The sequence below is a fragment of the Anabrus simplex genome, chromosome 2 (assembly GCF_040414725.1).
Source record: "Anabrus simplex isolate iqAnaSimp1 chromosome 2, ASM4041472v1, whole genome shotgun sequence".
Classification (NCBI taxonomy): Eukaryota; Metazoa; Arthropoda; class Insecta; order Orthoptera; family Tettigoniidae; genus Anabrus; species Anabrus simplex.
The window spans coordinates 787,904,960-787,932,187 of record NC_090266.1 but is presented as its reverse complement, the minus strand read 5'-3'; the positions used below and the strand labels follow the sequence as shown (position 1 = coordinate 787,932,187).

General features: G+C 38.0%; 1 protein-coding gene across 1 annotated transcript in view; it reads left to right on the top strand.

The window, feature by feature from the left end:
• Camta (Calmodulin-binding transcription activator) overlaps positions 1-27,228 on the top strand; it is a 705,348-nt gene that overhangs the window by 552,559 nt on the left and 125,561 nt on the right. Inside the window, exons 23-25 of the mRNA XM_068226037.1 lie at positions 6,448-6,620; positions 6,803-6,984; positions 24,148-24,293. Coding sequence (XP_068082138.1) covers positions 6,448-6,620; positions 6,803-6,984; positions 24,148-24,293 — 501 coding nt within the window. The remainder of the gene's footprint in view (positions 1-6,447; positions 6,621-6,802; positions 6,985-24,147; positions 24,294-27,228) is intronic.

Below are 27,228 nucleotides of genomic sequence, written 5' to 3'. Positions count from 1 at the left end.
GGGCCAAGAATTTTTCTGATGATTTTACATTCCTCTTTCAGGATGTCTTCGAGTACTGTTTTCCTGTGGAGATCCAGTGTTTCACTCGCGTATATTATTTCAGGTTTGATCACAGTATTGTAATGTCGAATTTTGGTGATGATTGAAAGGCATTTTTTGTTGTAAATGTTTTGCATTCGGCTGAGGGCTCTCTTCATTTTCTGGATGCAGACCTCGAGAGCCTTCTGTTCTTTTCCTGTTAGTACTATAATTTCTCTGAGATATCGGAACTCAGTTACTTTTTCGATTGTGCCAAATTTTGTGTTCAAATTCTGGAGGCTGCAGTGGTTGCACATGACCTTGGTTTTTGAGAACGAGATTTGTAGGCCAAATTTTCCTGAGCATTTCTTGAGGGTTTCGATTTGGCTGATTGCCTGTTGTTCGTTTGTTGCGAGGATCGAGACAGCGAGACAGGAGATTTTTACACGTTTTCTATTATTATTATTATTATTATTATTATTATTATTATTATTATTATTATTATTATTATGAAAATGTTGTACAAGGGAAAAGGCGACCAGTCAGACCCTAACTCATATAGAGGAATAGCTATAGAAAAATGCATGCTGAAAATAATGACAAAGCTTCTCACAAAAAGAGTTGCAGGCGCAGTAGAACACAAACTCCCAGAGGAACAGTTTGGATTCCGTAAAGGAAGGAGCACCCTCCATGCCATTAACAACCTCATCAATGACATTGAAGAAGCCCTCAGACATCCAAGAGGCAAATTCCATGCAGTATTTGTTGATTATGCAAAAGCTTTCGACGCGTTAAGCAGACCACTAATAATTGCGAAGCTGGAAGCAATAATGGGGAAAGACAAGCTCACGACTCTGATAAGTAACATACTGACGACAAATTACATACAAATTGATGACCAAGTCGCGACTTTGAAATTGATCATGCAGACCAACGGAGTACTCCAAGGAGACCCACTAAGCCCCTTGCTGTTTAACATTGCGACGTACGATGTGGTAAAGGTTACTCAGCAAGGAATAGAAGATTTGAAAATATACTTATATGCAGACAATATGGTCATTGGATCAAGTTCCCTACATGATGTGCAAAAAGCTGTAGACAATCTGGACAGGTGGGCAAAAGATAACAAGATGAAAATGAACACAGAGAAAACAGTGAAAATGACATTTCGGAAAGGTGGCCGAGAGGCCGCAAGTGACCTAGGATCTACAGTCCTTAAGACTGTCAATACATTTAAGTATCTAGGACTGACCATGCAGACAACAGCAACAACCTATAGGATTCATATAAAGTCTAGAGCAACGGCAGCCACCAAAGCAATATATGATATTAAAACAATTACCAAGCTTTCACTAGAAACTGCTATGAAACTATTCGATGCGAAAATTGCGCCAATTGCCACATATGGACTGGACATTATATGGAATAAATTGGGTCTGGCTGAGCTGAAGACAATTGAAGCAGTCAAGTCGCGCTTCCTGAAAGCTACACTGGGAATATCAAAATACACAAAATCAAGGCTTGCATATGAGCTTGCAAAGGAAACCTTCTTCATCGAGGACCTCTGAATGAAGCGAGGGTTTCCATCCACAGATGCTTGGGAAAAATTAATGCAGGACAGAGTGAAGAAGAGGGAAGAAATCTGGCTCGATTTCTACTCACCGGAGGCGATGATGAATAGAACATGGACAAAGACCAATCAAGACATGCAACATTTTGTTAATTCGATGGCCGTCCATGGGTACCACCATAAAATGTGCAACACCGAGTACTTCCATGACCCCGACGAAACCTGTGTTTGCAAGCTGTGCAATGAGCATTGCAGTCGATATCACGTAATCACATGCAAAAACCGGGGATTATCTATTGTGAACTTTTGTAATAGTGAGAAGTGACAGTACATATGATAAACTTTGTTTATCTAATGCACAATTTGTGTGCTGTATCTTTATTAATTATGATGATTAAGTGTTTATTATTATTATTATTATTATTATTATTATTATTATTATTATTATTATTATTATTATTATTATTATTATCAGAAATTAAAACTGATGTTAAATGTTGAAATATCAAAAGGATTACACTGGAATTACATCAAGATTATGCAACAGTAAAGCACCCAAGATACTAACTAATACCCTACAATTAAATGGCACTTAGGCCTATCTTAATTACAAATTAGTAAGAATAACATGTAACAGAAACAATGCCAATTTGGTTATAACTGAATACTTAGTCAATTATTATTCTCTCCCCTTTTTCTCCCCATACTGTGAGCTAACAGAAATTAAATTTTCTCTCAAATTCTGAAATATCAAAAGTACAATTGAAGATATCTAAAATAATGAATCAATAACTTTTCTAGAAATTGTACCAGAGACTTCAACTGCAAATGTCAAAATGTAAGAATCAGCTGATTAATTTTGACTTGACAGTATGTCAACAGCGGTATATTTGAATACGAAAGTATCAATAATCACCAACAATTGCCAGTGAAGTACTACCATATTATCTTGAATGCCTTTTTAAAAAAATCAACAAAATTTAGAAGGGTTTCATTTTATTTATTTAAAGAAATTGTTACCTTCAGGATAGGTCAAAAGATCTTAAATTGCTAAATGAAATATCATGTCTAGTACTGGTATGAATATTAAAAATACTACAAAAACTTATAACTCCATATTATAAATTGTCTTTACAAGTATTCTGCCAACAAAACTACAGATATTGAAATAAAAAAAGATATTTCAATCAATCAATCAATCAATCAATCAATCACTACTGATCTGTATTTAGGGCAGTCGCCCAGGTGGCAGATTCCCTATCTGTTGTTTTCCTAGCCTTTTCTTAAATGATCGCAAAGAATTTGGAAAATTATTGAACATTTCCCTTGGTAAGTTATTCCAATCCATCTCCCCGTCCTATAAACGAATATTTGCCCCAATTTGTCCCCTTGAATTCCAACTTTATCTTCATATTGTGATCTTTCCTACTTTTGAAGACACCACACAAACTTATTCGTCTACTGATGTCCTCCCACGCCATCTCTCTACTGACAGCTCGGAACATACCACTTAGTTCAACAACAATAAAGGTGTTTTAATTTGTTCCACCTATTCAATACTTTTATTTTCACTTACAGTGGTTACATAAGTAGACTCTTAGTTAAATGGGACATGTTTCGCCCTCAATTAAGGGCATCTTCAGCCTAAAAACAATCATCAAGAATACAACTACTATTAAAAGTGAAAGCTAAAAGTTTAACCAGTTAGTAGAATTCAGAACATAAAAATGTGAAAAATGATACAATATATAAAGATGCTAATGGAAAACTGTCTATGATTAAACTATAATCTTGTCAGAGACTAAAACTTCTTCCATTAAAATTCTAATTAAAAACAGTTCATTTAAAATATTAGTGGAAAACCAAATTGGTAATAATATAAAGCCAATAGCATGAGGGCGTGAACACAAGCATAAGCATGATTGTCATAAGTACAATCTTTCCAAGGCCGCTGATGAAATTCGTCAGCATAAAGTGAGACAGAAGCATCCGTTGAAAAATTGTAAGTGGCCCTTAGCACCGGTAGGAAATACAATTGGCTGGAACCTTGCCAGGAAATGTCAGTAGATGCAGAAATAATGTTTTCTGTATCACAGTGAGGACGCAAGATTACGCTTCTCAACGCTGACAGTATGGTCACAGATCAGGAGCTCCTTCATATAGTTAATGGCTACAGTGTTGCTGGAACTACACGGGCGCCCTTGAAATCTTCAAAATGTACACGAATACGGGAGCAAGCTGCTACTGCAATGTTTTCACACGTAAGCTGCCGTAATCTTGCACTTCACTTCCGTTAGTTCTTAGAAATCAGAATGCGCAGAAGCAGGCTGAAGTTATGGCAATTGTGCTATAATGAATGACCTTAGCGGCAGTGGACACAGCGAGCTTGCTGAGGGCTTCTGTTCTGTTCAACTCGTGTTATCACCACGTGCGTCAGTCACTTGCAGGTCGCGCTCTAAACTTATGGCGGGGATCCAGTGACAGTACCGGTACTACACAGTATAATTTTACTAATGGGTTTCGTAATGAAGTATTGCGCCGAGATACAATTGGTGAAGTGCTTTGATATATGTACAATAATCTCACTCTTTATAAAGTGTAATGGTATATCTTTCTAAAATCAGTGTTCGTGTATGGTTTTCTTAAATACCGTTGAAAGTGTCCGAGATTGGTCTTCAGCACTTCATAAATAGTGTCTTATTAGATCTTGCAAGAATATGAACGAAGGTCATTCATTATAGCACAATTGCCATAACTTCAGCCTGCTTCTGCGTATTCTGATTTCTAAGAACTAATGGAAGTGAAGTGCAAGATTACGGCAGCTTATGTGTGAAAACATTGCAGTAGCAGCTTGCTCCCGTATTCGTGTACATTTTGAAGATTTCAAGGGCGCCCGTGTAGTTCCAGCAACACTGTAGCCATTAACTATATGAAGGAGCTCCTGATCTGCGACCGTACTGACAGCATTGAGAAGCGTAATCTTGCGTCCTCACTGTGATACAGAAAACATTATTTCTGCATCTACTGACATTTCCTGGCAAGGTTCCAGCCAATTGTATTTCCTACCGGTGCTAAGGGGCACTTACAATTTTTCAACGGATGCTTCTGTCTCACTTTATGCTGATGAATTTCATCAGCGGCCTTGGAAAGATTGTACTTATGACAATCATGCTTATGCTTGTGTTCATGTCCTCATGTTATTGGCTTTATATTATTACCACTTTGGTTTTCCACTAATATTTTAAATGAACTGTTTTTAATTAGAATTTTAATAGAAGAAGTTTTAGTCTCCGACAAGATTATAGTTTAATCATAGACAGTTTTCCATTAGCATCTTTATATATTGTATCATTTTTCACATTTTTATGTTCTGAATTCTACTAACTGGCTAAACTTTTAGCTTTCACTTTTAATATTAGTTGTATTCTTGATGATTGTTTTTAGGCTGAAGATGCCCTTAATTGAGGGCGAAACATGTCCCATTTAACTAAGAGTCTATTTATGTAACCACTATAAGTGAAAATAAAAGTACTGAATAGGTGGAACAAATTAAAACACCTTTATTGTTGTTGAACTGTAAATTTTCAATATGGACCTAAAATGAGGTTTATAACATGTAACATGCCACTTAATCGAATAGCTCATCTCCTTTCTCCTAAGTCTTCCCAGCCTAAACTTCGCAACATTTTTGTAATGCTACTCTTTTGTCGGAAATCACCTAGAACAAATCGAGCTGTTTTTCTTTGGATTTTTTCCTGTTCTTGAATCAAGTAATCCTGGTGAGGGTCCCATACACTGGAACCATACTCTAGTTGGGGTCTTACCAGAGACTTATATGCCCTCTCCTTTACATCCTTACTACAACTTCTAAATACCCTCATAACCATGTGCAGAGATCTGTACCCTTTATTAACAATCATATTGATGTGATTACCCCAATGAAGGTCTTTTCTTATGTTGACACCTAGGTACTTACAATGATCCCCAAAAGGAACTTTCACCCCATCAACACAGTAATTAAAACTGAGAGAACTTTTCCTATTTGTGAAACTCACAACCTGACTTTTAACCCCGTTTATCATCATACCATTGCCCACCGTCCATCTCACAACACGATCGAGGTCACTCTGCAGCCGCTCACAATCTTGTAATTTATTACTCTGTACAAAATAACTTCATCTGCAAACAGCGTTATCTCTGATTCCACTTATTTTCACATATCATTGATATATATAAGAAAACATAAAGGTCCAATAATACTGCCTTGAGGAATTCCCCTCTTAATTATTATAGAGTCAAAGCTTCACCTACTCTAATTCTCTGAGTTCTATTTTCTAGAAATTAGCCACCCAATATTATTTCTTAATTTCCACAAGCCAAATTTGAAACAAAATGAACCTATATAACCTGCAGTGCATAATGTATCAAACACCAACATAATTATTACTCAAGATAAAATGTAGAAAAATATTGCTAATCTCTATTACTTTCAACACATAAAATGCACACAATATTTATTGCACTCACATACAAAATCAGTTAACTACTACTACTACCGCCACTGCTACATATACAGATTTATTTCCTTTGTCCTATAAATGTAGATAACAAGTTATTTACTTATTATGTATGTCATGCATCTTTGCTTGCAGTTCACAGTATTATAATGTGCTAGTGGTGCAATGAATCACAATTCCTCTGTTACAAATGTGCTGCATTCAGGTTGATGTGCTGGCATTGTGCACAAGTAATATGGGAATTAAAAAACTGGACTTGATTTGATGTATAAACTTGTATATCAATAATTATTTATAACATCCATTCCAGAGCAAAGGATTAAAAACTCATAATGTTTTCAGAATGAGAGTGAAGATATGTTGTTGGGCCATGACTGCAGTCCTCAACCTGATTCCTCAAATGGTACAAGTGACTCATTATCTGAAGTCTTCATGGAGCCTCTGCTACTTGATGAAACGCCATCTACCTATGAACCTGTTGAGTTCAACTTTGAATTTAGTGACCACAATTATAGGTGAGAAATTTTAGGGACATCAATTTCTAATAATTAAAATAATAATGAACATTTTAAACAATGGTTTTACAGTTCATATTAATTGTTATTCATAGCAACTTAGTTCTATACCTCCTAAAACATTTTGAAAATTATTTGCTGGTGGAATGAGCTATTGTTACTTTTATTTTCTGTTGCTTTAGGTATTATGATGTGGGTACACCAAGCTCATCACTTAGTCCTGCATCATCTAGCTGCCTTCAGTCTCCCTGCTCTTTCACATTGGACTCACCTTCACCACCACCCACAACAGCTGATTTCTGTGAATTTTTCCAAGCTTCCAGCAGTCTCTTTGAAAAGGATTTCTCTAACCTAACTCTCTCAGGTGAGATTCTAAAAGTACTGGAACACATAACCATTAACATTTCATTGGGGAAAGGAGAGAGGGTTACTTTAAGAACATTTTTTTTAAAATGTGGATGCATTTAATTGAACAAGTTACACCTCACTATGGTGGGAAGATCAATGTCTGGTTGCTTCTTGTGAAAGGAGAAAATAATTTATTTCAGGTCTTTGTTACTTTCTCCACTGCATGGTGACAACAAATTGTTGAAGGGCTGTACGCATGCTTTGTGAAGAACTGTGTTAAAATAATGTAACATCTTACTACTGCCTGTGTTCTTGAATAGTTGTTTATACTGAAAATTCTAATTTCTAATTTTGAAGTAAATTGCCTCCTGTAAAGGGAAGTAGTAAAAGTGAACATGGAAAAAAGAAAGTTGCTTGTTGTTTAAAGGTCATCAGAAATAATAATAATAATAATAATAATAATAATAATAATAATAATAATAATAATAATAATAATACAGGAAATTAAAAGTATCTCAAGTTAATAGTTCATAGGATACAAATCTTGAATGAAAATCTTTCCTAGAAAGGTTGCCAGCAGTTACTGGGTTAAAAAGGAATGTCATGTAGTACAGGATATATTGAACCTTACAGGCCTTCACCCAATAAAATGTTCAAATCCCTAACAGCCTAAGCAAGTACAAAATGTATAAACTCCCCTGATTAAGCACAATGACAAAAATAATTCGATTAGTAATTGGAAACAAATGGCTCACAGTCAACTCGCTTCCGGAGAGCCGCTAGCCCTGTGTACAGTATAAATTTGATGATGATGATGATGATGATGATGATGATGATGATGATGCTTGTTGTTTTAAGGGGCCTAACATTGAAGGTCATCGGCCCGTATATAAATTTAAACTACAGTTATTAGTAATGAACAAGCTATGACAAGTATAGTGGCCCCCCCATGCAGTGATCACTGCCCGGTAGAGCCTAGTGTCGCGAAGCTACTCACGACAATAATAGTGGGCCCACCCCACAATGATCACCGCGCGAAGGAATCTGGTGATTACCAGATGTACTGTGACTGCCAGGAATCGTGAGGCTACTCACGAGACAGTAAGGATTTTAAACTAATAAGAGTAATAATAATAACTCCTAGCAGTAGTGCTAACTGCTGATTGGAGTCTGGTGCTGACCAGAAGACTAAGAAATGTTACGCACCCTATTTAGGTTATGTAACACATAGAGGTAAAGCTAAACTAAGGCGAACTGCTACTGCTACTGCAAGCGACATCTGGCATTGACCCATATTTTCCTTGCCTGAGTTGGCTAGTCTGATATTATGATATCACTCCTAGCAAACTCTGACATCATCACACTTTTCACTGAGTGCACTGACTTTTCTGCTGTCTCAGGACCATCCTCGTTACCATTTGAATTTCTAAAAGGAATGTCATGTCATCTTACTTCTAATATCAATGTTTGTAAAAATAAAACATGTATGAAAAATGTGACTTGTCATTATCTTTCAAATGTTGGATTGAATGTTTCACATTATTGCTCTCTGAGAACATGGAAAAATGCATGTAAAACTCAAATTCTTTAAAGTATCTTGCATGGGGAACTGGAAACTAATATTAAAGTTCAGCATTTGTACAATGGCATCAAAGGAGCAGTGCAATCTGTACTAACATACTGACTCTTGGGGTGTGAAAGAAAATCACATTCCAGGAATTTGTTTCTGTTTTGTGTAAAATATGCTGCTGCCATAAATTTCTGTGCATGTGACATTTTACTTTTGCCAGTTGTATGTGAATGGCTTTTGTATGTATGAAATGAGACAGAGTATGCCACAATGTATCAGCATCATAGGGATCATGGAGGAAAGGAAGCTCGCTTGTATGTCATTATTATACACGAATATCGTCTATAGATATCACTCAGCTTATTTTTATTTTTGAATGCAGGCAAATGTAAAAAATAATACTTTGTTAAGAACGTGTCTGAAAATCACACAACTCAGCAATGTGAAGAATATCACAGAAAATACAGACAACTGATTGAACATAAAGTGTAATTGAATTTGGGGATATAGTAGCCAACAGCATTTACAATATTGCCATGATGATGATAAAACTGAGAGAATAACAAATTTTGCCTCCTAGTGGCCTCATCAGTTCATTTATGCTTACCAATATAGTGATCATCATCATCATCATCCATTTCCCCTGTCCATCTCCTGCCAGGTTGGGATATTTATGGCACCTTTTTTTTTTAATCTTCCTCTATCCAACCAATATTGATACTCCTCAACTGTGTTCAAATTCAGGTTTCTTCTACTATTTTTGACCATTTTCAAACTCCAAACTCTGTATCTCCCTCTTTCTCTCCCTCCTACCTGGGTCTCCAACATCTGCTTTTGGCATCCTTCCCTCTTCCATCCTCTTAACATGTCCAATGCATTTCCCGGTAAGTCTATCCCTCTCCATTCTGTCTTAAAGCTTTTGCACTGTTATTTCCTTCCTGATGTCCTATTTTTTAAAATCTGTCCTTTGTTGTCTTACCTACCATACTTCTTAAAAATTTAATTTCACTGGCCTGGATTTTATTTTCTTGTCTTTTTTGTTAGTGCCGAGGTCTCTGCTGCATATGTCAATATTGGGCAGTAGTATATCTTAAACATCACCTCCTTATACTTCATTGTTTCTTCTTTCCTCCACGCTAGGTTTCCCATACTCTGATAGAATGCATTTTCCTGTTGAATCTTTCTACTGATGTCCATGTCCAGCCCTGCATCCTGCATCAGTTCACTTCCCAAGTACTTGAAACTCTCCACAATTTCAAAGTTTTGCCCTTTATTTTTATAATTCCCTTCCCTTACCTTCCTCATCTAGTCAACACCAATGTCTTGCACTTTTCCATGGTGATTTTCTTTTCATACCTTTCAGTCTCACTCACCATGGTGAGTTGCCCTTGTACTTCCGGTCTGTTTACTCCCCACCCTACAATATCATCTATAAACAGCTGTAAACCTTCAGCTCTCTGTCCTCATTTTTTACCTTTGTCTCCTTCACAGTTCCATCATAACAATTAAGAGCAACAGTGGTGACAGCATACTTTCTGTCATGTTTCATTCAGTTTCATTCCAAAACCACTCTGTTCTCCCCAGATGTGTCTGGACATTGCTACAACAATTTTTGTATATTTGCTTGCACAAATTCTATAATAATAATAATAATAATAATAATAATAATAATGTTATTTGCTTTACGTCTCACTAACTACTTTTTAAGGTCTTCGGAGACGCTGAGGTGCCGGAATTTAGTCCCGCAGGAGTTCTTTAACGTGCCAGTAAATCTACCGACACGGGCTGTAGCACCTTCAAATACCACCGGACTGAGCCAGGATCGAACCTGCCAAGTTGGGGTTGGAAGGCCAGCGCCTTAACCGTCTGAGCCACTCAGCCCGGCGCACAAATTCTATAATTTGTTTTCCAAGTCCTGTTTGTTGCACTACTTTCCATACCTTTGCTTTGCGTATTCTATCATAACCCTTTTCTATATCAACGTATGTCATCATATCTCTTCCATATTCCCAATGATTTTTTTATTAACTGCCTCATACTGAAGATGGGCTTGAGTGTTGATCTTCCATTTTGAAATCCTATTGCTCTTTTTATAATTGTCCTTCCACCTTTCTTCTCATTCCCTTTTCTAGTACCCTTTCAAATATTTTTCCTACCTAAGATATGAATGTAGTTTCTCGATAATTATGTCATATCTTCTTGTTCCCCTTCTTAAATATACAGTATGTATTATTACTCCTTTAATTGAGTCATATGGTACTGACTTTTCTCTCCAAATACATCTACATAGCCTATACAGCCATTGTAGACCAACAGGTTCTGTTACGTTTATTACTTCCTCATACAATTCATCCAATGTTTTTCCCACTTACGTTCATTTGACAGCAGTTCCCACTTGTTTCATTGTGATTTCACTCTTGGATTCTGTCTTCTTACACCCTACCTCTATCATCTCATCTACAGCGCTTCTCATATCCAGCAGTTCATTAAAGTAATCCTTCCATTTTGTCCTTATCTTCTCTTATTGTACCTTAGAAACTCATCTTGAACTAGCTTGGACTTATGGATTCGGAACTGGTGTTACTGGAAAAGGCTCAGTTCTGAGTGTATGTTGTTTCAATTTATAGTGGAATTTTTCTTTTTATTTCCAAATCATTTAATTTCCATTCTTCTATTTTCTTCTCTCTTATTTTTTTTTTTCATTTTCAGTATTTTTCTCACTTTCCTGTTTGCTACCACTACTCTATGGTCTCCATCAAAGACTACTTCTGCTTAGGTTATTACATCTAATAACTGTCTACAGTTTGCTCTTTCCACCAAGAGTACTGTAATCAATTACTGTCTTTGTCCTGTTTCCCTGTCTTTATCTTGTAATCTTGCTACTGTTCTTCTTCCTGAACCACATATTACCCATACTTAATCCATTTCTCACACAAAAAATCCATCAATTTCTCTCCATCCTTCATTCCTCTTTCCATATCCAAAAAGGTCCAAATATTCCTTCCATCCCTTTTTTGTCACAACCCACCATAGCATTAAATTCTCCCACAAGACAGTCACTTTCACATCATTCATTTCTCTCTCCAGTGTCTCCAAGAATTTGTCCATATCTTCTCCTTTTCATCCAGGCTGGGGTGCATACACATGGATGAAATCCTTTACTCCATTACCTCTTCCATTGTGATTTCACTTTCAGATCAGATTATTCACTGCCACCCGACACTCAGTGTTGGAGATGCTGGCTGTACAGTCTACTCTTTCCCATAGCAGGGTAACCAACCAAATAAATATTGTTAAATATTCGAATGCCGAATTTGTACAAGGTTTTAAATAGACTAGACTACAATTACTATATTAGCAGAGGTGGTTAGAAGTTACTAGGAAAAGGAATGGATAGTTTTTGTTCATTGTCCTCTTCAGGTGCAGAGTAAAACATTTTTCAGCTGAGGGCTTGGAATTACACATCTATATTGCTATTTTGATAATATTTTTCTGATCTTGCAACAGTTGCTTTGATTTGCCTTTGGTTTTTGTATATATCTTTTGTTTATTGGGTATCTAAAATTTTGACATCTACTAGCAAGCTATAGCATGGTTGTTGCTTTGCCATCTTCATCCTTTCTTAAATGCTCTAAGAATTTCCAGATTTTAAATGGTGTGTCACAATGAGTCTCTGAAACTTTGAGCACCAATGTTCACAAAGTTACTAGTGAATTAGATCCTGTTTCAATAAATTTCAATCACCACTGATCTCATTTAGGGCATTCTCTCAGGTGGCAGATTCCCTACCTGTTTTTCACCTAGTCTGCTGCAAGCTCACAAACATTCTATGAAGCAGGCAGAAATCTCAGTGACACTGCTCTTCTTCTACTTCTAGTAGGTCTCCCTTGCAGATGTGTGTTTTCAAAGTATTCAGAAAGGTTCTTGCAGTTGGTCATATATATGCTCTGCAAAAGTATCAAAAATTGTTGCCACATCATTAAGAGGTATGAACTGAAGAGCTAGAAGTAGTCTCACATCCTGCTTGTTGTTGGTACCAACATGAAACAGTACCACTTTCTCCCTTCCCTTCCCCTTCTCTTCGACTTTCCTCAACATCTGCCTTAATCTAATTCCTGGATAACACTCTACCATGTTTTTTCCTCCACACACTTTCCTCACATGTCTAACAATGGAATCCCTCATGACCAGAGCCTCAACCCTGCCCACTTCATTTGATCCCCTCCCTTCCTGGTCAGCCCTATCTTTCCTCACTGCTGCAGAAGCTACTTCCTCCTCCCTTTTCTGTCTCCCCTGACCCTGTTTCACCTGTCTTTTCCTATACTTTACATTTCACTTTCCTACCTTTTCCTTTCCCTCTACTTCCACACTTCTCAGCAATAGTTCCCTGTTCCTCATTTTCCCTCTGTTGTTCTACCTGCAGTGACTTGTACTGATTTCTCACAGACAGCTGTCCTGAATTCTGATCCTGAATAGAGCCCTTAGCATACAATCTTCTTCCCCTTAAAACATTAGACCACCTGTCTTCTACAATTCCCCCTTTCCTTCCCAACCCTCTTTTACACCTACTGTATCCTGTACGTTGTTTGAGGGAGGCCTATTTTCCTTCCTGTCCTCTGAGAGAATCCTAATTATCTCCTTCAAGCTCTCCAACTCCTCCCTCATACTCCTTAATGCCTCGCCACACCCACAGTTCCTACACTTGCACTCCTTAGCCATTCTTTATGGAATAATGAAAACAAACAAAAAATAAAATAAGTTATTCTGTTCAAAAAATGAAAGGAAAGAAATATTGGCTAGGATAGTACACAAAGATCACACTACAATAAGGTACTGAATACACTACTACACTACAAAGCTACTTAGTTGTACTAAATTTTTATCCTACAATACCCTAACAGGATGAAAACTGCCATTAATTACTGAATACCGAAAGGAATACTAAAGAATTGCACAAATCTAAACTGGATTTAAGCCTATCCTAATTTGAATAACAGAATTCTAGTAAGAGTTGCTACAGATACTTCTACTATACTACACAAATATTTTGCAGTAATAGAATAAGCACACTAATTTTTAATAAGATACTACAATACACTACAATAATTTTAAACTATGTTCAGATGTATATTAATCGGAATAGGTTATTGCTAAGCCCAAACAGAAATGGAAATGGCAATTAAATTTTTGAAATTCCCAAGAACTACTCAAAGATTACCAACAAATCTAAATACGTAGACAGATTATTAAATAGAAATGAAAACTGCCATTTGGTTAAATGCTGAAGTGCAAAATGGTTACAGTATACAAAGGTACAAACAAATATATCAGGCAATATACAGTACTATTTACTACATCGTATCTACACCACAGTTCTCAGCTGAAATGTGGTTATGTGATTTTTACAGCTGGTGGATTACTATTATTTTCCCTACTATGCAGGATGGAAAATGCTGAAAAATAAGAGGCTGTCTGCAAGGATTTCTTTAAAAATCTTTTCTCAGAACTATGCTGGGGACTTGAATTGCAGTTATTGGGATATAGGAATTTGATTGTTAACTTTTACTCGATGAATAACTGAATGTACAAAGTACAAAGTATGCCAGACACATGGTACTACTAATTACCGAAATACAGTACAGTAATCAGCTGATTCTTTGTATATTTTTTCCTCGACTCTTTGGTCTTGTTAGAATGCAGCAAACAATGGTGACAATCATCAACAATTCAAAGACTGCTGAGTAATTATCCAGTGAAATACCTTGTATTCTCATTAACTTAAATTAATTTACAGGTGTATTGTCTTATTTAATTGAATAAATTATTATCTTCGTCACTGGCGTAGCCAAGGGGGAGCCCAGGGGGGGCCAGGGGGGCTGGGCCCCCCCCAAAATGTTTCCAGAAACTAGAGCGAGGATTAGCCGTTGTTTTACGTATGGTACGAACAACTTAAAATTTTACGCCGAAATCTAATAGCAAGGCTCAATAGGGTCATACACAATTCTCCATATTTGTACTGCTTGAATGAAAGGAAAACACTTAGGATTGTGATGCGCGGGGATATTTCCCTGTAGAGGCCTCAGTATTGGGGATGTAACAGTGTGCTGACAAAAGTCAAGATATGCTATGGGCTTTACGTCGCACCGACACAGATAGGTCTTCTGGTGACGATGGGATAGGAAAGGCCTAGGAGTTGGAAGGAAGCGGCCGTGGCCTTAATTAAGGTACAGCCTCAGCATTTGCCTGGTGTGAAAATGGGAAACCACAGAAAACCATTTTCAGGGCTGCCGATAGTGGGATTCGAACCTACTATCTCCCGGATGCTAGCTCACAGCGCGCGCCTCTACGTGCACGGCCAACTCGCCCGGTAGTCAAGATATGAGGAAAGGGGCAGTTAGCAAGGGATTACTCAGTAGGGGGCCGGAACGTGATCATAGAGATAACGGGGACCACGACCAGAAACAGTTGCAAGCTTACAATATCGTGTCAGCTTTTGCACATCCTAGGGATCCTCGGGTCATACTGTGGTTGAGAGATGTGCTATGTTTAATTTGCAGCGTTGGGAAGACTGTGACAGGATTGTGAGCTGCACTTGTGCATCCTCGGTAAGTTATGAAAACGTTTTTTTCAAATTTTAACAGTAGCAAGACAATCACGGATGCATGCTTAAGTTCAATAGGTAGGCCTATATATTTTGTCAAATGCCCGGAAACTGGTTGGAACCTCAAATTTCATCATCAAAACTACTTTGTATTTGGCTGGCATGATAACTCAGTTCCAGTGGTTCTATCTTCTCATCAGGACAGCCCAGGCTTGAATTGCAGTCAATGCATGAAACATTTTTAAAATGGGAACTCACTTTCTATTGAAACGGATTCTACTTAAAGCACTAGATCACGTCCCTTACCTTTCTTTATACTTTTGAGCCATAACCCTTTCATTTATGGTGGTGCATTTTGAGTATCCAACCATTCCTTGGGCTTACCTTGTACCTTAAATGGTCAGTGGATGCAGTGGCGTACCCACAAATTAATTTCATTCCAGGTCGGTAGCGTGGATACAACTTTTCATTGGAAGGGGTTCTGAAAAGTTTTTTAAATTTTGATTTAGAATTTGCTTTACGTCGCACCGTAGGTCTTATGGCGACGATGGGAAAGGAAAGGGCTAAGAGCGGGAAGGAAGCGGCCGAGACCTTAATTAAGGTACAGCCCAGCATTTGTCTGGTGTGAAAAATGGGAAACCACAGAAAACCATCTTTAGGGCTGCCGACAGTGGGGTTTGAACCCACTATCTCCCGGATGCAAGCACACAGCTCTGCGTCCCCAACCGCATGGCCGACTCGCCCGGTGGATATGAAAAGAAAGCCGGTCCTACCGAGTGTGGTGACGGATCTTCAGTAGATATTGATGGTTTTGATTGTTACCATGTACAATCATAGCTTCTGTACTCTTAACATAAACCAGCTGCATTATTGAAACTAATCATAAAAATGGTAATATCGTTCTTCGTTTGTGAGGAAATAGAATCTTCATTTAATTTGTCTTTTTATAAAAAGGAACCACTTTGTTACTGCACGCCGTGAAGGCGACTACCTTCCAGGTCGTAGATATTTCGATTACGAGAAACTCAAGGCCAGGAGCACCCAAGAAAAGGCTGTATCTTCCCCATCCCATGTCTTTCTTAATTGTCAGTGCCGGGAATCGAATGCAGGATGCCTAAACTCAAATTCTAAAATAAGGAAACCTAAAAGTAACCAGATGGCTCCGCGGTGTAGGGGTAGCGTGCCTGCCTCTTACCGGAGGCCCTGGATTCGATTCCCGGCCAGGTCAGGAATGTTTACCTGGATCAAAGGGTTAGTTCGAGATACACTCAGCCCACGTGTTTATAATTGAGAAGCTATCTGATGGTGAGATGGCGGCCCCGGTCTAGAAAGCCAAGAATAACGGTAGAGAGGATTCGTCGTGCTGACCACACAACACCTCGTAATCTGCAGGCCTCCGGGTGAACAGCGGTAGCTTGGTAGGTGATGGCCCTTCGGGGGTGTTACGCCATGGAGTTTGGTTTGGAAAAGTGAACAGAGAAGGAAGCAACACATTTGCAAAGCTCTTTAGCTTCCAGCTAGTTCTTCTGTCTGGCCTCGTGCGTTTAGGACAGTTGGAAATCTTACGCCTTAATAAATGCTCCTCATAAAACCCTTGTAAAAATACTAACTGCATCTATTTATAACATTAATCACAAACACCTCCTTTTCGCGTGGCTCAGTTGGTTGAGTCACTGCCCTTCTGAGTCCGAGTTCACAGGTTCAAATTCCGGCTTGGGTGGGTGGCTCTTGAAACGGTGTTGAAATGGCAACAGCTCCATGTCGTTGGTTTCTGGCACATTAATAAAAATTATACATACGAATATTAGCATCAAAAAACTGTAACTTTATACTACGGTACTATATTGTGTATCCCAGGCTTGCGAGGGAAAGTAATTAACAGTCTGCTTTACGTCACACCGACACAGATAGGTCTTATGGTGACGGTGGGATAGGAAATGCCTAGGGGTGGGAAGGAAGCGGCCGTGGCCTTAATAATTAAGGTACAGCCCCAGCATTTGCTTGGTGTGAAAATGGGGAAACCACGGGAAACCATTTTCAGGGCTGCACTAACCGCGAGATAAACTAATAGGACAAGGTAAACCCTACCTAGCATAGGTTGTGATGTGTATTTTTCTTTACCAACTAACAAACTGTCTATACCCATACGATTTACATTCTATATGTTATTTATTTATCTATCTATCTATCTACCTATCTATCTATCTATCTATCTATCTATCTATCTATCTATCTATCTACCTATCTATCTATCTATCTATCTATCTATCTGTCTATCTATCTATTAGTGCCATGTGTACAGTGACGAAGTTAGGGCTCCAGGCCCCTCGTACACATAAGCACATACTAATCAGAATCTTAAATGAAATACTGAGATACCTACAATAGTAAAAACTACATAAATTAATAGAATTGAAAATAAATTTAAATAAATAAAATATTAAAACTAATTAATATTAAAAGCTCTTAAAAATGACTAATCCTTATGCACGCACACATTCATACTCCAACCATTCAGTCAGCTGTCCTCAGGAAGTAGTCTCTGCAGGTGACCATAAATCGTTTCTCTGACCTGAGCTGGCAGGGTATTCCATAATCTGGCGACAGTCACCGCAAATGATCTATTAATTTTATTTGTGCGGCGCAGTGGAATAGAAAGAATGAATCTAGAACGTGTATTTAAGTTGTGAATGATAAAAAGATGAATTTAGAAGAAATATACAGTGACTGACTTTCAGCTACCACTCTATACACCATCGTTAAAGTGTGTAGCTGCCGACGTTTATCAGATATCAGCCATGAGACAACCTGATAGTATGGGGTGATATGAACATCGTACCCTATATTGTAAATAAACCTCAGGCAGGAATTCAGTGCTCGTTGAAGTTAAAGTGTTTCTTCTCTCGTCATGTCAACTAAAACAACGTCACAATAATCCAGAACAGGGAGAATGAGTGTCTGTATTAGTTTGGCCCATATCTCAAATGGAAATACATACCTCTGCCGTTTAAGAGGAGGAAGAACTCCAAAAATCTTTTTGTGTATTTCTTTCGTGTGATCAGACCAACCAACTGTTTCATTCATCATTACGCCGAGATTTTTAACCGTTTTACTGTAGGGAATAATGTTAGTTACCATTCAGTAGGATAGGCGGGATTGTGACATTGTTTGAGTAACTCAGTAATTTTCATGATCCAATTATGATTGTCTGAGATTTTGTGCAGCATAGTATAAGAGAGTTTTGTTGTGCTATACACTGAGTCGTCAGTGGTCATTGTTAATATCTTGTCTTACAGTGTCGAAATATTTGAAGATCGTCAGCATAGAGATGGTGTGTGTTATTTCTTGTCACAGACGGTATGTCATGGATATAAATACAGAAAATTAGGGCCCCTGGAATAGTGCCCTTTGGGGCAACACTAAGTTTTATTTTCCATTTAGAGGCCTTGTCGTTTACTGTTACACGCTGTTGACGGTTACTCAGATAAGAACTAAAAACCTTAAGCACAACCAGGTTGAAATTTAGCAGTTCCGTTTTCTTCATCATAGTCGGAATTACTATAGTGTCAAAGGCGCTACTGAAGTCAAGAAGAATAAGTATAGTGAGCAGTCGGTTGTCCATAGTGTTCCTAAAGTCTTCGCTAACCTTCAAAAGCACTGTCGAGGTACTGTGGCCCTTCTTAAATCCAGATGGCAAAGGGTCAAAAAGAGCATTATTATTTAGATATTCGAGAACTTACTCGTATACTAAACATTCAAAGGCTTTAGAAAGCGCAGGGAGTATGGACATAGGACGATAGTCAGAGGGTGAATGTAGGTGTAAACTCTCAGGTACCGGTATAATATTGGCTGTTTTCCAGACAGGAGGGAAAGTTCCGTTTAGTAAACAGTATTTCAGTATATGCATCAGTACAGGCAGAACAGCACTCATAATGTTATGAATAAAAGTAATAGGAATATCATCTACACCTGTAGTCTTTGATTTAATCGAGTACAAAGCCTTTTTAACCTGATTTTCTGTGACACTGTGAAATGTGAATGGTGGATTTGCTGGAGGGGAGGGCGGTGAGTCAGTGCAGTTAATTGGGGTAGGTTTAATATTTATTCTACTAAAGTAATTGTTCAGTTCGTCAAGTGGAATGTCAGAGTTGTCTGTCTCTGTTGACGTTTCCCTACTCCCAGAAATCTAAGTTGGTCCCATGTGCGATTAGAATGTAATTTGTTAGCTAAATTCTGGAAATATATACATTTTTTATTTCTGATTAACTGATTTGTGCGATTTCTTAAGATGCGGTAAGATTTGAAGTCTGTGTCGTCTAGGGTTTGTTTATAATGTCGAAATAACGAGTCACGGTGGGCCATCATTCACTTGGATTCATCATTTAGCCATGGACAAGAAAGGCAAGAAACCTGTATTCGACGTGTGTGTGTGTTTGTGTGTGTGTGTATTTCTTTGCGGTATTATTTGTATAAAATGTCACTTCTTTATTGCTTATCACATGACCATGATTATAATAACATTACCATACTTATTCTAAACCAGAATATTGCATCTTTGCTCAAACAACTGTTTATTCTTGCATTCATTTCACTTATACTCGGAATATATGAAAAGCTGCAGTTATGTTGGGATGGGAGTAAGAGAGGTAGCGGGAGGGGGGGGGTTGTCGTCCAAGGAGTACAGACTTTTAACAAATGTCGTTTTATTAAGTATTTTATATATAATGTATAATAATATTAGCTTCCGGAATCCGACTCATTGGCTGAATGATCAGTGTTGAGGCCTTCGGTTCTGAGGGTGCCGGGTTCAATTCCCGGCTGGGTCGGGGATTTTAAACGCGTCTGATTAATTCTTCTGGCTTTGGGACTGGGTGTTTGTCCCAACACTTTTCTCTTCATATTCAGACAACATACAACACTACCAACCACCAAAGAAAGACACAACAGTGACTACATCCCTCCACACAAGGTTGGCGTCGGCGCCGGCCCCATGGTGTAGGGGTAGCATGCCTGCTTCTTACCCAGAGGTCCCGGGTTCGATTCCCGGCCAGGTCAGGGATTTTTACCTGGACCTGATGGCTGATTCGAGGTCCACTCAATCTACGTGATTAGAATTGAGGAGCTATCTGACGCTGAGATAGCGGCCCCGGCCTATAAAGCCAAGAATAATGGCCGAGAAGATTCGTCGTGCTGACCACACGACACCTCGTAATCTGCAGGCCTTTGGGCTGAGCAGCGGTCGCTTGGTAGGCCAAGGCTCTTCAAGGGCTGTAGTGCCATGGGGTTTGATTTGGTTGGGAAGACATCCGGCCGTAAAACAGGGCCCAATCCACATGTGCGACACAGTTTGCACCTGCGACCCCACAGATATATAAAAGTGGGGGAAGAAGAGAAAGAAGAAGATTACTATTAGCTTCCGGAATCTGCACGAATTCACCACTCTTATTTGGATCCAAGGACACTCATTTCCTTTTTAGGTATTCTACACCACCTACATTCTGAAAGTTTGGACACCTATCAAAATAAAATTCTGGATGAATGGGCCCCCCCCAAACTGAAGTCCTGGCTACGCTACTGATCTTCGTGATAGTTTGAATGGATATCTATATGAAATACCATGTCTATAGTCTGCTCAAATGTAACAGCTGTGAAAGTTAGAACTCCTTATGATAATCTGTCTTTGTAAGCATTATACCAACAAACCTACAGATATCTAAGTGTTAAAAAAAGTTAATATTATTACCTAAATTATTTCCTAAACCTAAATTCAAAGCAAAGTACACCTAGCTAGCCTACTTAACCTAGAAAACATAATCGACTGAACACCAATCGAAATACTTGATATAAAATTCAATACTGTAAATATCACTACTCCCAATTTCTACCAACAAGCACTAAACACCAATATATAATTAGCACTGAATGGATCACACACACACACAAAATGAAACAATATTGGTAGGTTTTAGCTACTTTATCACTACGATAATGAAAGAGCACTCTCAACAGCTGACTATTCACAAGCACGTCCAACAATAGGCTTTTCAGCATAAGCATAGCGTACTCATTGCACCTATTTTTGTTTCAAGATATTAGACTGCAGGCATCCGACACAATCTGCCATTAAGACCAAGTCGTCAGCATAGGCCAAACTGTTTATTACATTTCCACCTAACTGAATCCCTCTCTGCCACTTTATACCTTTCAGCAGATGATCCATGTAAACAACAAAGGTGAAGGATTACAGCCTTGTCTGAACCCTGTGAGTATCCTGAACAAAGAACTCATTCTACCATCAATTCTCACTGCAGCCCAATTCTCTTTCTATATCCTGAACCTGCTTACTGTCCACTGTTTGGAACTTTTTACTAATCATATCCATGTACTTCTGCCTAATTTTCTTGTTCTGGAGATTTTCTACCCTTATTCGCCTGCAGACAAATTTCACTTTCTCTATCCTAGGCCTAGAGATACTTAGTTCACTACAGATCAAATAGTGGTCTGTATCATTACAAAATCCAGAGAAAACCCACACATTCCTAACAGATTTCTGAATTTGAAGTCTGTTAAGATATAGTCTGTTGTGGATCTGGTACCTGTACCCTCCCATGTGTAGTGGTGAATAGCCGTATGCTTGAAGAATGTATTCGTAATTATAAAACCCTCAAGGGTTATGAATTTCATGTTGTTGGTCCGTACTGAACTGAGAATAACATATGCTTTAATATGGCTGATGATGACCCCTAGGTGGGTCGAAACTAGTTCCATGTAATTTATAACATTGTAAATACATATTAGTACTGAATAGGTGGAAAACTTTACTGTGTTACTATTCATATGTTATTGTAAAACCCGTTCTAGCACAGACATCCAGAAAATGCTTTCCATTCGTATTAGCTTCCATATCTTCCCCACATTTACCAATCACCCTTTTGTATCCTTCAGTTCTGTTTCCCACTCCTGCATTGAAATCGCCCATTAGCACTATGCTGTCCTTGCTTTTGACCCTTATTACGATGTCACTGAATGCTTCATAAAACTTGTCAACTTCATCCTCATCTGCACCCTCATATGGTGAATACACTGAGACAATTCTCATCCTAATTCCTCCAACTGTCAAATCTATCCACATCATTTGCTTATTTACATGTCTAACAGAAACTGTGTTGCATGCAATAGTATTCCTGATGAACAGTCCTACCCCACACTCTGCCCTTCCGATTTTAACACCCGTCAAGTACACTTTATAATCTCCTATCTCTTCCTCATTATCTCCCCTTACCCGAATATCATTTATTCCTAGCACAGTTCTGCTTTCTTTGTTATGTAAGCCACATTAATGTCGATAGGTCCTCATCAAAATCCATTTTGTTCGCTAAGTTGTTTCCAAGGAGTCTCTCTCCTGTCAAGCGCGAGTGGGACTCCGTTACTCCCATATGTCTGAGGCTTGCTTAAAATGTTCTGAGCTCGGTAAATTCTGTGAAGCAGGAGATGCTACCCTATTTACACACAGTCCAAGTGAGGATCTCTCCTCTAACGGGTTAGGGACCTCCGGTGGATTGTATAGTCCTAGCCGCATGAGCACAAGGAGGGCCATGATTCACAATACATCCAAGATGCCCACTCCTATTCTGTAGCAACTGGTATCCAGTCTCTCAGGACTACTTGCTAAGCCACTCGCCTTTGGCCATGGTTCACGAACTAGGATATGACTACTGTAACCCCGCTATGAACCATATATTTTATATGTAAATATACCGAGCTCGATAGCTGCAGTCGCTTAAGTGCGGCCAGTATCCAGTATTCGGGAGATAGTAGGTTCGAACCCCACTGTCGGCAGCCCTGAATATGGTTTTCCGTGTTTTCCCATTTTCACACCGGGCAAATGCTGGGCTGTACCTTAATTAAGGCCATGGCCGCTTCCTTTTCACTCCTAGCCCTTTCTTGTCCCATTGTCGGCATAAGACCTATCTGTGTCAGTGCGACGTAAAGCAACTAGCAAAAGAAATATATAAATGTGTATTTGCTTTCATATTTCTGAGTAATTTTCTTGCTCATTTTAGGTCATTTATGAGTAGTTTTAGGTAATTTTATAGGCATTTTCAGGTATTTTTTAGGCCATCTAAGTCCATGCCCTGCTCATTGTCATCATAATCAAAATCCTTGTTTTTCTGCTCCAGTCAGGTCAGGATATTAATGGCACCTTTCCATTTTCCTCTGTCCAACCACCACTGATGCTCTTCTTGATCGAGTCCAATTGCTTCAGTGTGGGTCTTCATCTTGTTCTCCTTCCTTCAGTCTTTGTCTCCATCATCTGCTTTGTTATCTCTTAGCGTATTCTAAGCATCTTGGTTTTATTTCTCTTTATTTTGTTGGAAAGGTTTTCCACTCCGATTTCCTTCCCAACATACTTCTTACTTTCTCTGTCCTTTCCAGTCTTTCCTGTCATACTTCCTAAAAATTTCATCTCACTTGTCTGGATTTTACTTTCCTATCTTTTTTGTCAGTGTCCAGGTCTCTGATGCATATGATGGTATGGGGCAGTAATGCATCTTATACATCACCTCTTTGCACTTCCATGGTACTGTCTTCTTCCAGATCATGTTACTAATTCTCTGGTGAAATGTATTTCCCTATTGTGTCCTATAACTCATCTCTATACCCTGTCCTGCTTTCTGCACAGTTTTCTTCCTACTCGTATGTACTTAAAGCTTTCCACAATTTCAAGGTCTTGTTCCCCAATTTTCCTTTAGTCAATACTAGTATCTTTCTTTTCTCTAAACTTAATTTTCATTCCATAATTACTAATATAGTCATTCAACATGCCCATATGACCTCTTACTTCCTCTTCATTTGTTTGCCACACCACAATATCATCTTCAAACAACTTCAGCTTCTTGTCTCTGTATTTATCTTCACAATTTCATCCATTACCATTTTGGAGAACAGTAGTGACAACACATTTTTCTACCTTGATTCTAATTATTACTGTGTTGTGAAATTTTTAGATCGAGAACAGAGAGAACTCTATGAAGCAGCTAAAATTATTCAGAAAGCATATCGATCATACAAGGGTCGGAAGAAGCTTGAGGAACAAGACAAGGAAAGGGCTGCTGCTGTTCTCATTCAGAACTACTATCGGCGCTATAAGCAGGTATGTTTCAAGTAATGTTCGGTTAAAAGTATTTGAGGAATATGACATTTTAGATTTGGTGTCCTCTGTAACTGTGATCACATTCATACTTCTTAATTTTCTTGAATATTTAGTTGCCATTTGAATAATAATAATAATAATAATAATAATAATAATAATGAAACTCTGAGCCTTGAGTTCTTCAGTGTATTCTGAAATAAAAACGTTCACAGATATTTCTGCAAATTTATTTATCTAGTTAAGGACTGTCCATGGTGGGAATTCCAGCCATTGGGTGCCTTGAAAATAATATACAGACAGTGTATATATAATATACAGAAACTTCATAGAGTTTTGGGCTCTAATTAGTGCACTGAAATCTGTTGTCTTGGCATAGCAAGCTGGTGCTAGTGGAGGTTACTTGGTGTATTATTTACCAGCAATTAACAGACACTAAAACAGAGATGTTTTGTATTTTTTTAAGTGATACAAAGAGCTCACTGAGAAAGAACAATTTTTCTTTTTTGAACTGTTAAGATCCAGTTAAAGTAAATCAATCTGTAATGTAGTAGCTTCTGAAAAGGACAGATCATCAGTGTGATAGCGAAGTGACACAGTCAGTGGCTTCTCAGCAAGGTGGCTGTGATTTGAATCACAGGCAATGTATGTAGAATTTCTGAAATGAAAAGTTGCATCCCTGTGGTTTGTGTTGTAAGCATTATTGGAGCTCGCTGGGCTGTGATCATAACAGCAACACTGCTAGCATGTTGCTTGCTTTACCTCAGTTGTATAAGGAATGGTGGTTACGAGCTTGTTTGACTCCACGTATTTGTTTACAACTTCTTCTGACTCAAAAATTAGCAGACCTATGGGTGTGCATCTCTGTAATAGTATGATTTTCGTGACTAGTATTTTTATTATTTGTTGCTGTAAAGCAAAATTTCATCTCCATGACTGAATGGTCAGAGTACTGGTCTTTGGTTCAGAGTGACTGGGTTTGATTTCTGGCTGGAGCAGAGATTTTAATAGTGTATGCTTAATTCCTGTGGCCTAGCAATTGGGTGTTTGTATTATACACTTCTCTTCATCAAGGCAGCATACTACCAACTACTGCAGAAACACGCAATGGTGAATACATCTGTTCACATAAGGTTGGCATCAGGAAGGGGATTCAGCCATTAAACTGGGCGAAATCCATATTAGGTGCCAATCTCAATAAATTGGAGAAAAGGCTAGGAAAAAGAAGTTGCTGTAATGAATTTAAAACAAGCAAATAAACAAAGAAAATAAACAGTTTATTATTTCTGTGAAATTTAATAAATCTGTAAATGTTTTTTTAGAAAACGTAAATATTCTGCAAACACTTAATACACCTGAAGTGTATTGTGCAGTATATACCTGAATTCATGCCCACTGGATGTTGCTGATCTAATTAATTTCTGTTTTAATGCAAAATTATGATTTGATGGATTATCACTACTATATGATGGAGAACTTTTGTTGAATATTGCAAGGGGACATTGTGTAAACTTTGATATGATTGTTATTTATAAGAAATGTTTTGATTTGAGCTTTGTGTATGTCATATTTCTCCAGTTACCATTAAGATTTAACAAGTAAGTACTTGAAGTAATATTTATATAGTGCTCAGCAATCTATCAGTACTCTTATGCTTCATTGATTGTGGAAAATATCATACTCATGCTAAAAATCTAGGATTTCAGAAGTCTTTAAACCATAACATCTCACATGAAGTATGGACTAGAAAATTAAATGAGGAAGTAATTGAAGTCTTGTAGATAGGTGGCAGAAAGTGGGCCTTCTGACAGGTAAAAGTCAGTATTCATATGTAGTACTTTGAAATGTATGTTAATGCACACTGTTGAAAGTAACATCCCTTAAATTTTGGCATCAAGAATGCCGCTCCAACTATCAACCATTGTTGACGTTTCAGAGTATTCTTCAACTTTCTTACCTGACATCACAAATTTGACTTTCTAGAAATGTAGGTAGTTATTTTGGGCACTTTGGTTTCTCAATGTTTTTAATCTTTGTGTGACTTTTGGACAGTCGTTATGTTAATTTAATTTTATATTGAGCAGAATTAGGGGTGGGGGAGTCTTCTTCCATAACAGTGAGTACTGGTAAATGTTCTTGCATTGATATACTGGTAACATAAAGGTTACATCCACAACTGTAAACATTTTGTTTAATTAATTGAATTTAATAAATTGTGTGTGCGTGTGTGCATGCGTGCGTGCGTGCGTGCGTGCGTGTGTGCACGCGCACATATATCAGTGAATATGTGTCAGACACTGTCACCAACTTTCCATTATACTTGAAATATTTTGAGCAGTACCCTTACTGATCATAGTTTTTCTCTTTTTCCTTTTATGTCCATTTCACATGCAATTTCAATTTACTGTAATGAAATGCAGAACTGTAACTAGCTTAACCTGGCTAGAATCATGAAGTTTAAGGAAATTTTGCTAAGTTTCAGTAGAATGTTGCTGAATGATTTCTGTTATTGACATATTGTTATTTTCTTTCATTTATTGAAGTTTTATAAAAAAAAAATCTACCTGGTGAAAAGGATTTTGCTCCTTCAATACTGGGAAGCAGTAATTCTCATTGACTAAACTGTAAAAAAAAAAAAAAAATTAAAAATGCATGACAAGCAGTGTGAAGAAGCAAATGATTGAACAAGAGTGAAGTAAATATTATGCTTTTCAGTTTGATGATCTGCTTAGCCCAGTTTGTGTTTTTTGTTTGGTTAAAAGACAAAAGGATACTTTTTGAGGAATTCATCCTCTGGGATCCACAAAGTGACCTTATTACTAATACAGATATCTTCTCCTCAAGTGATCATGTAATAAAAATTAGCTAGATTGGCTAGGATAAAATTGTGGTGGTTCAGAGAAATGAGTATGTTCTTATGACAGGAAAACATTGTACA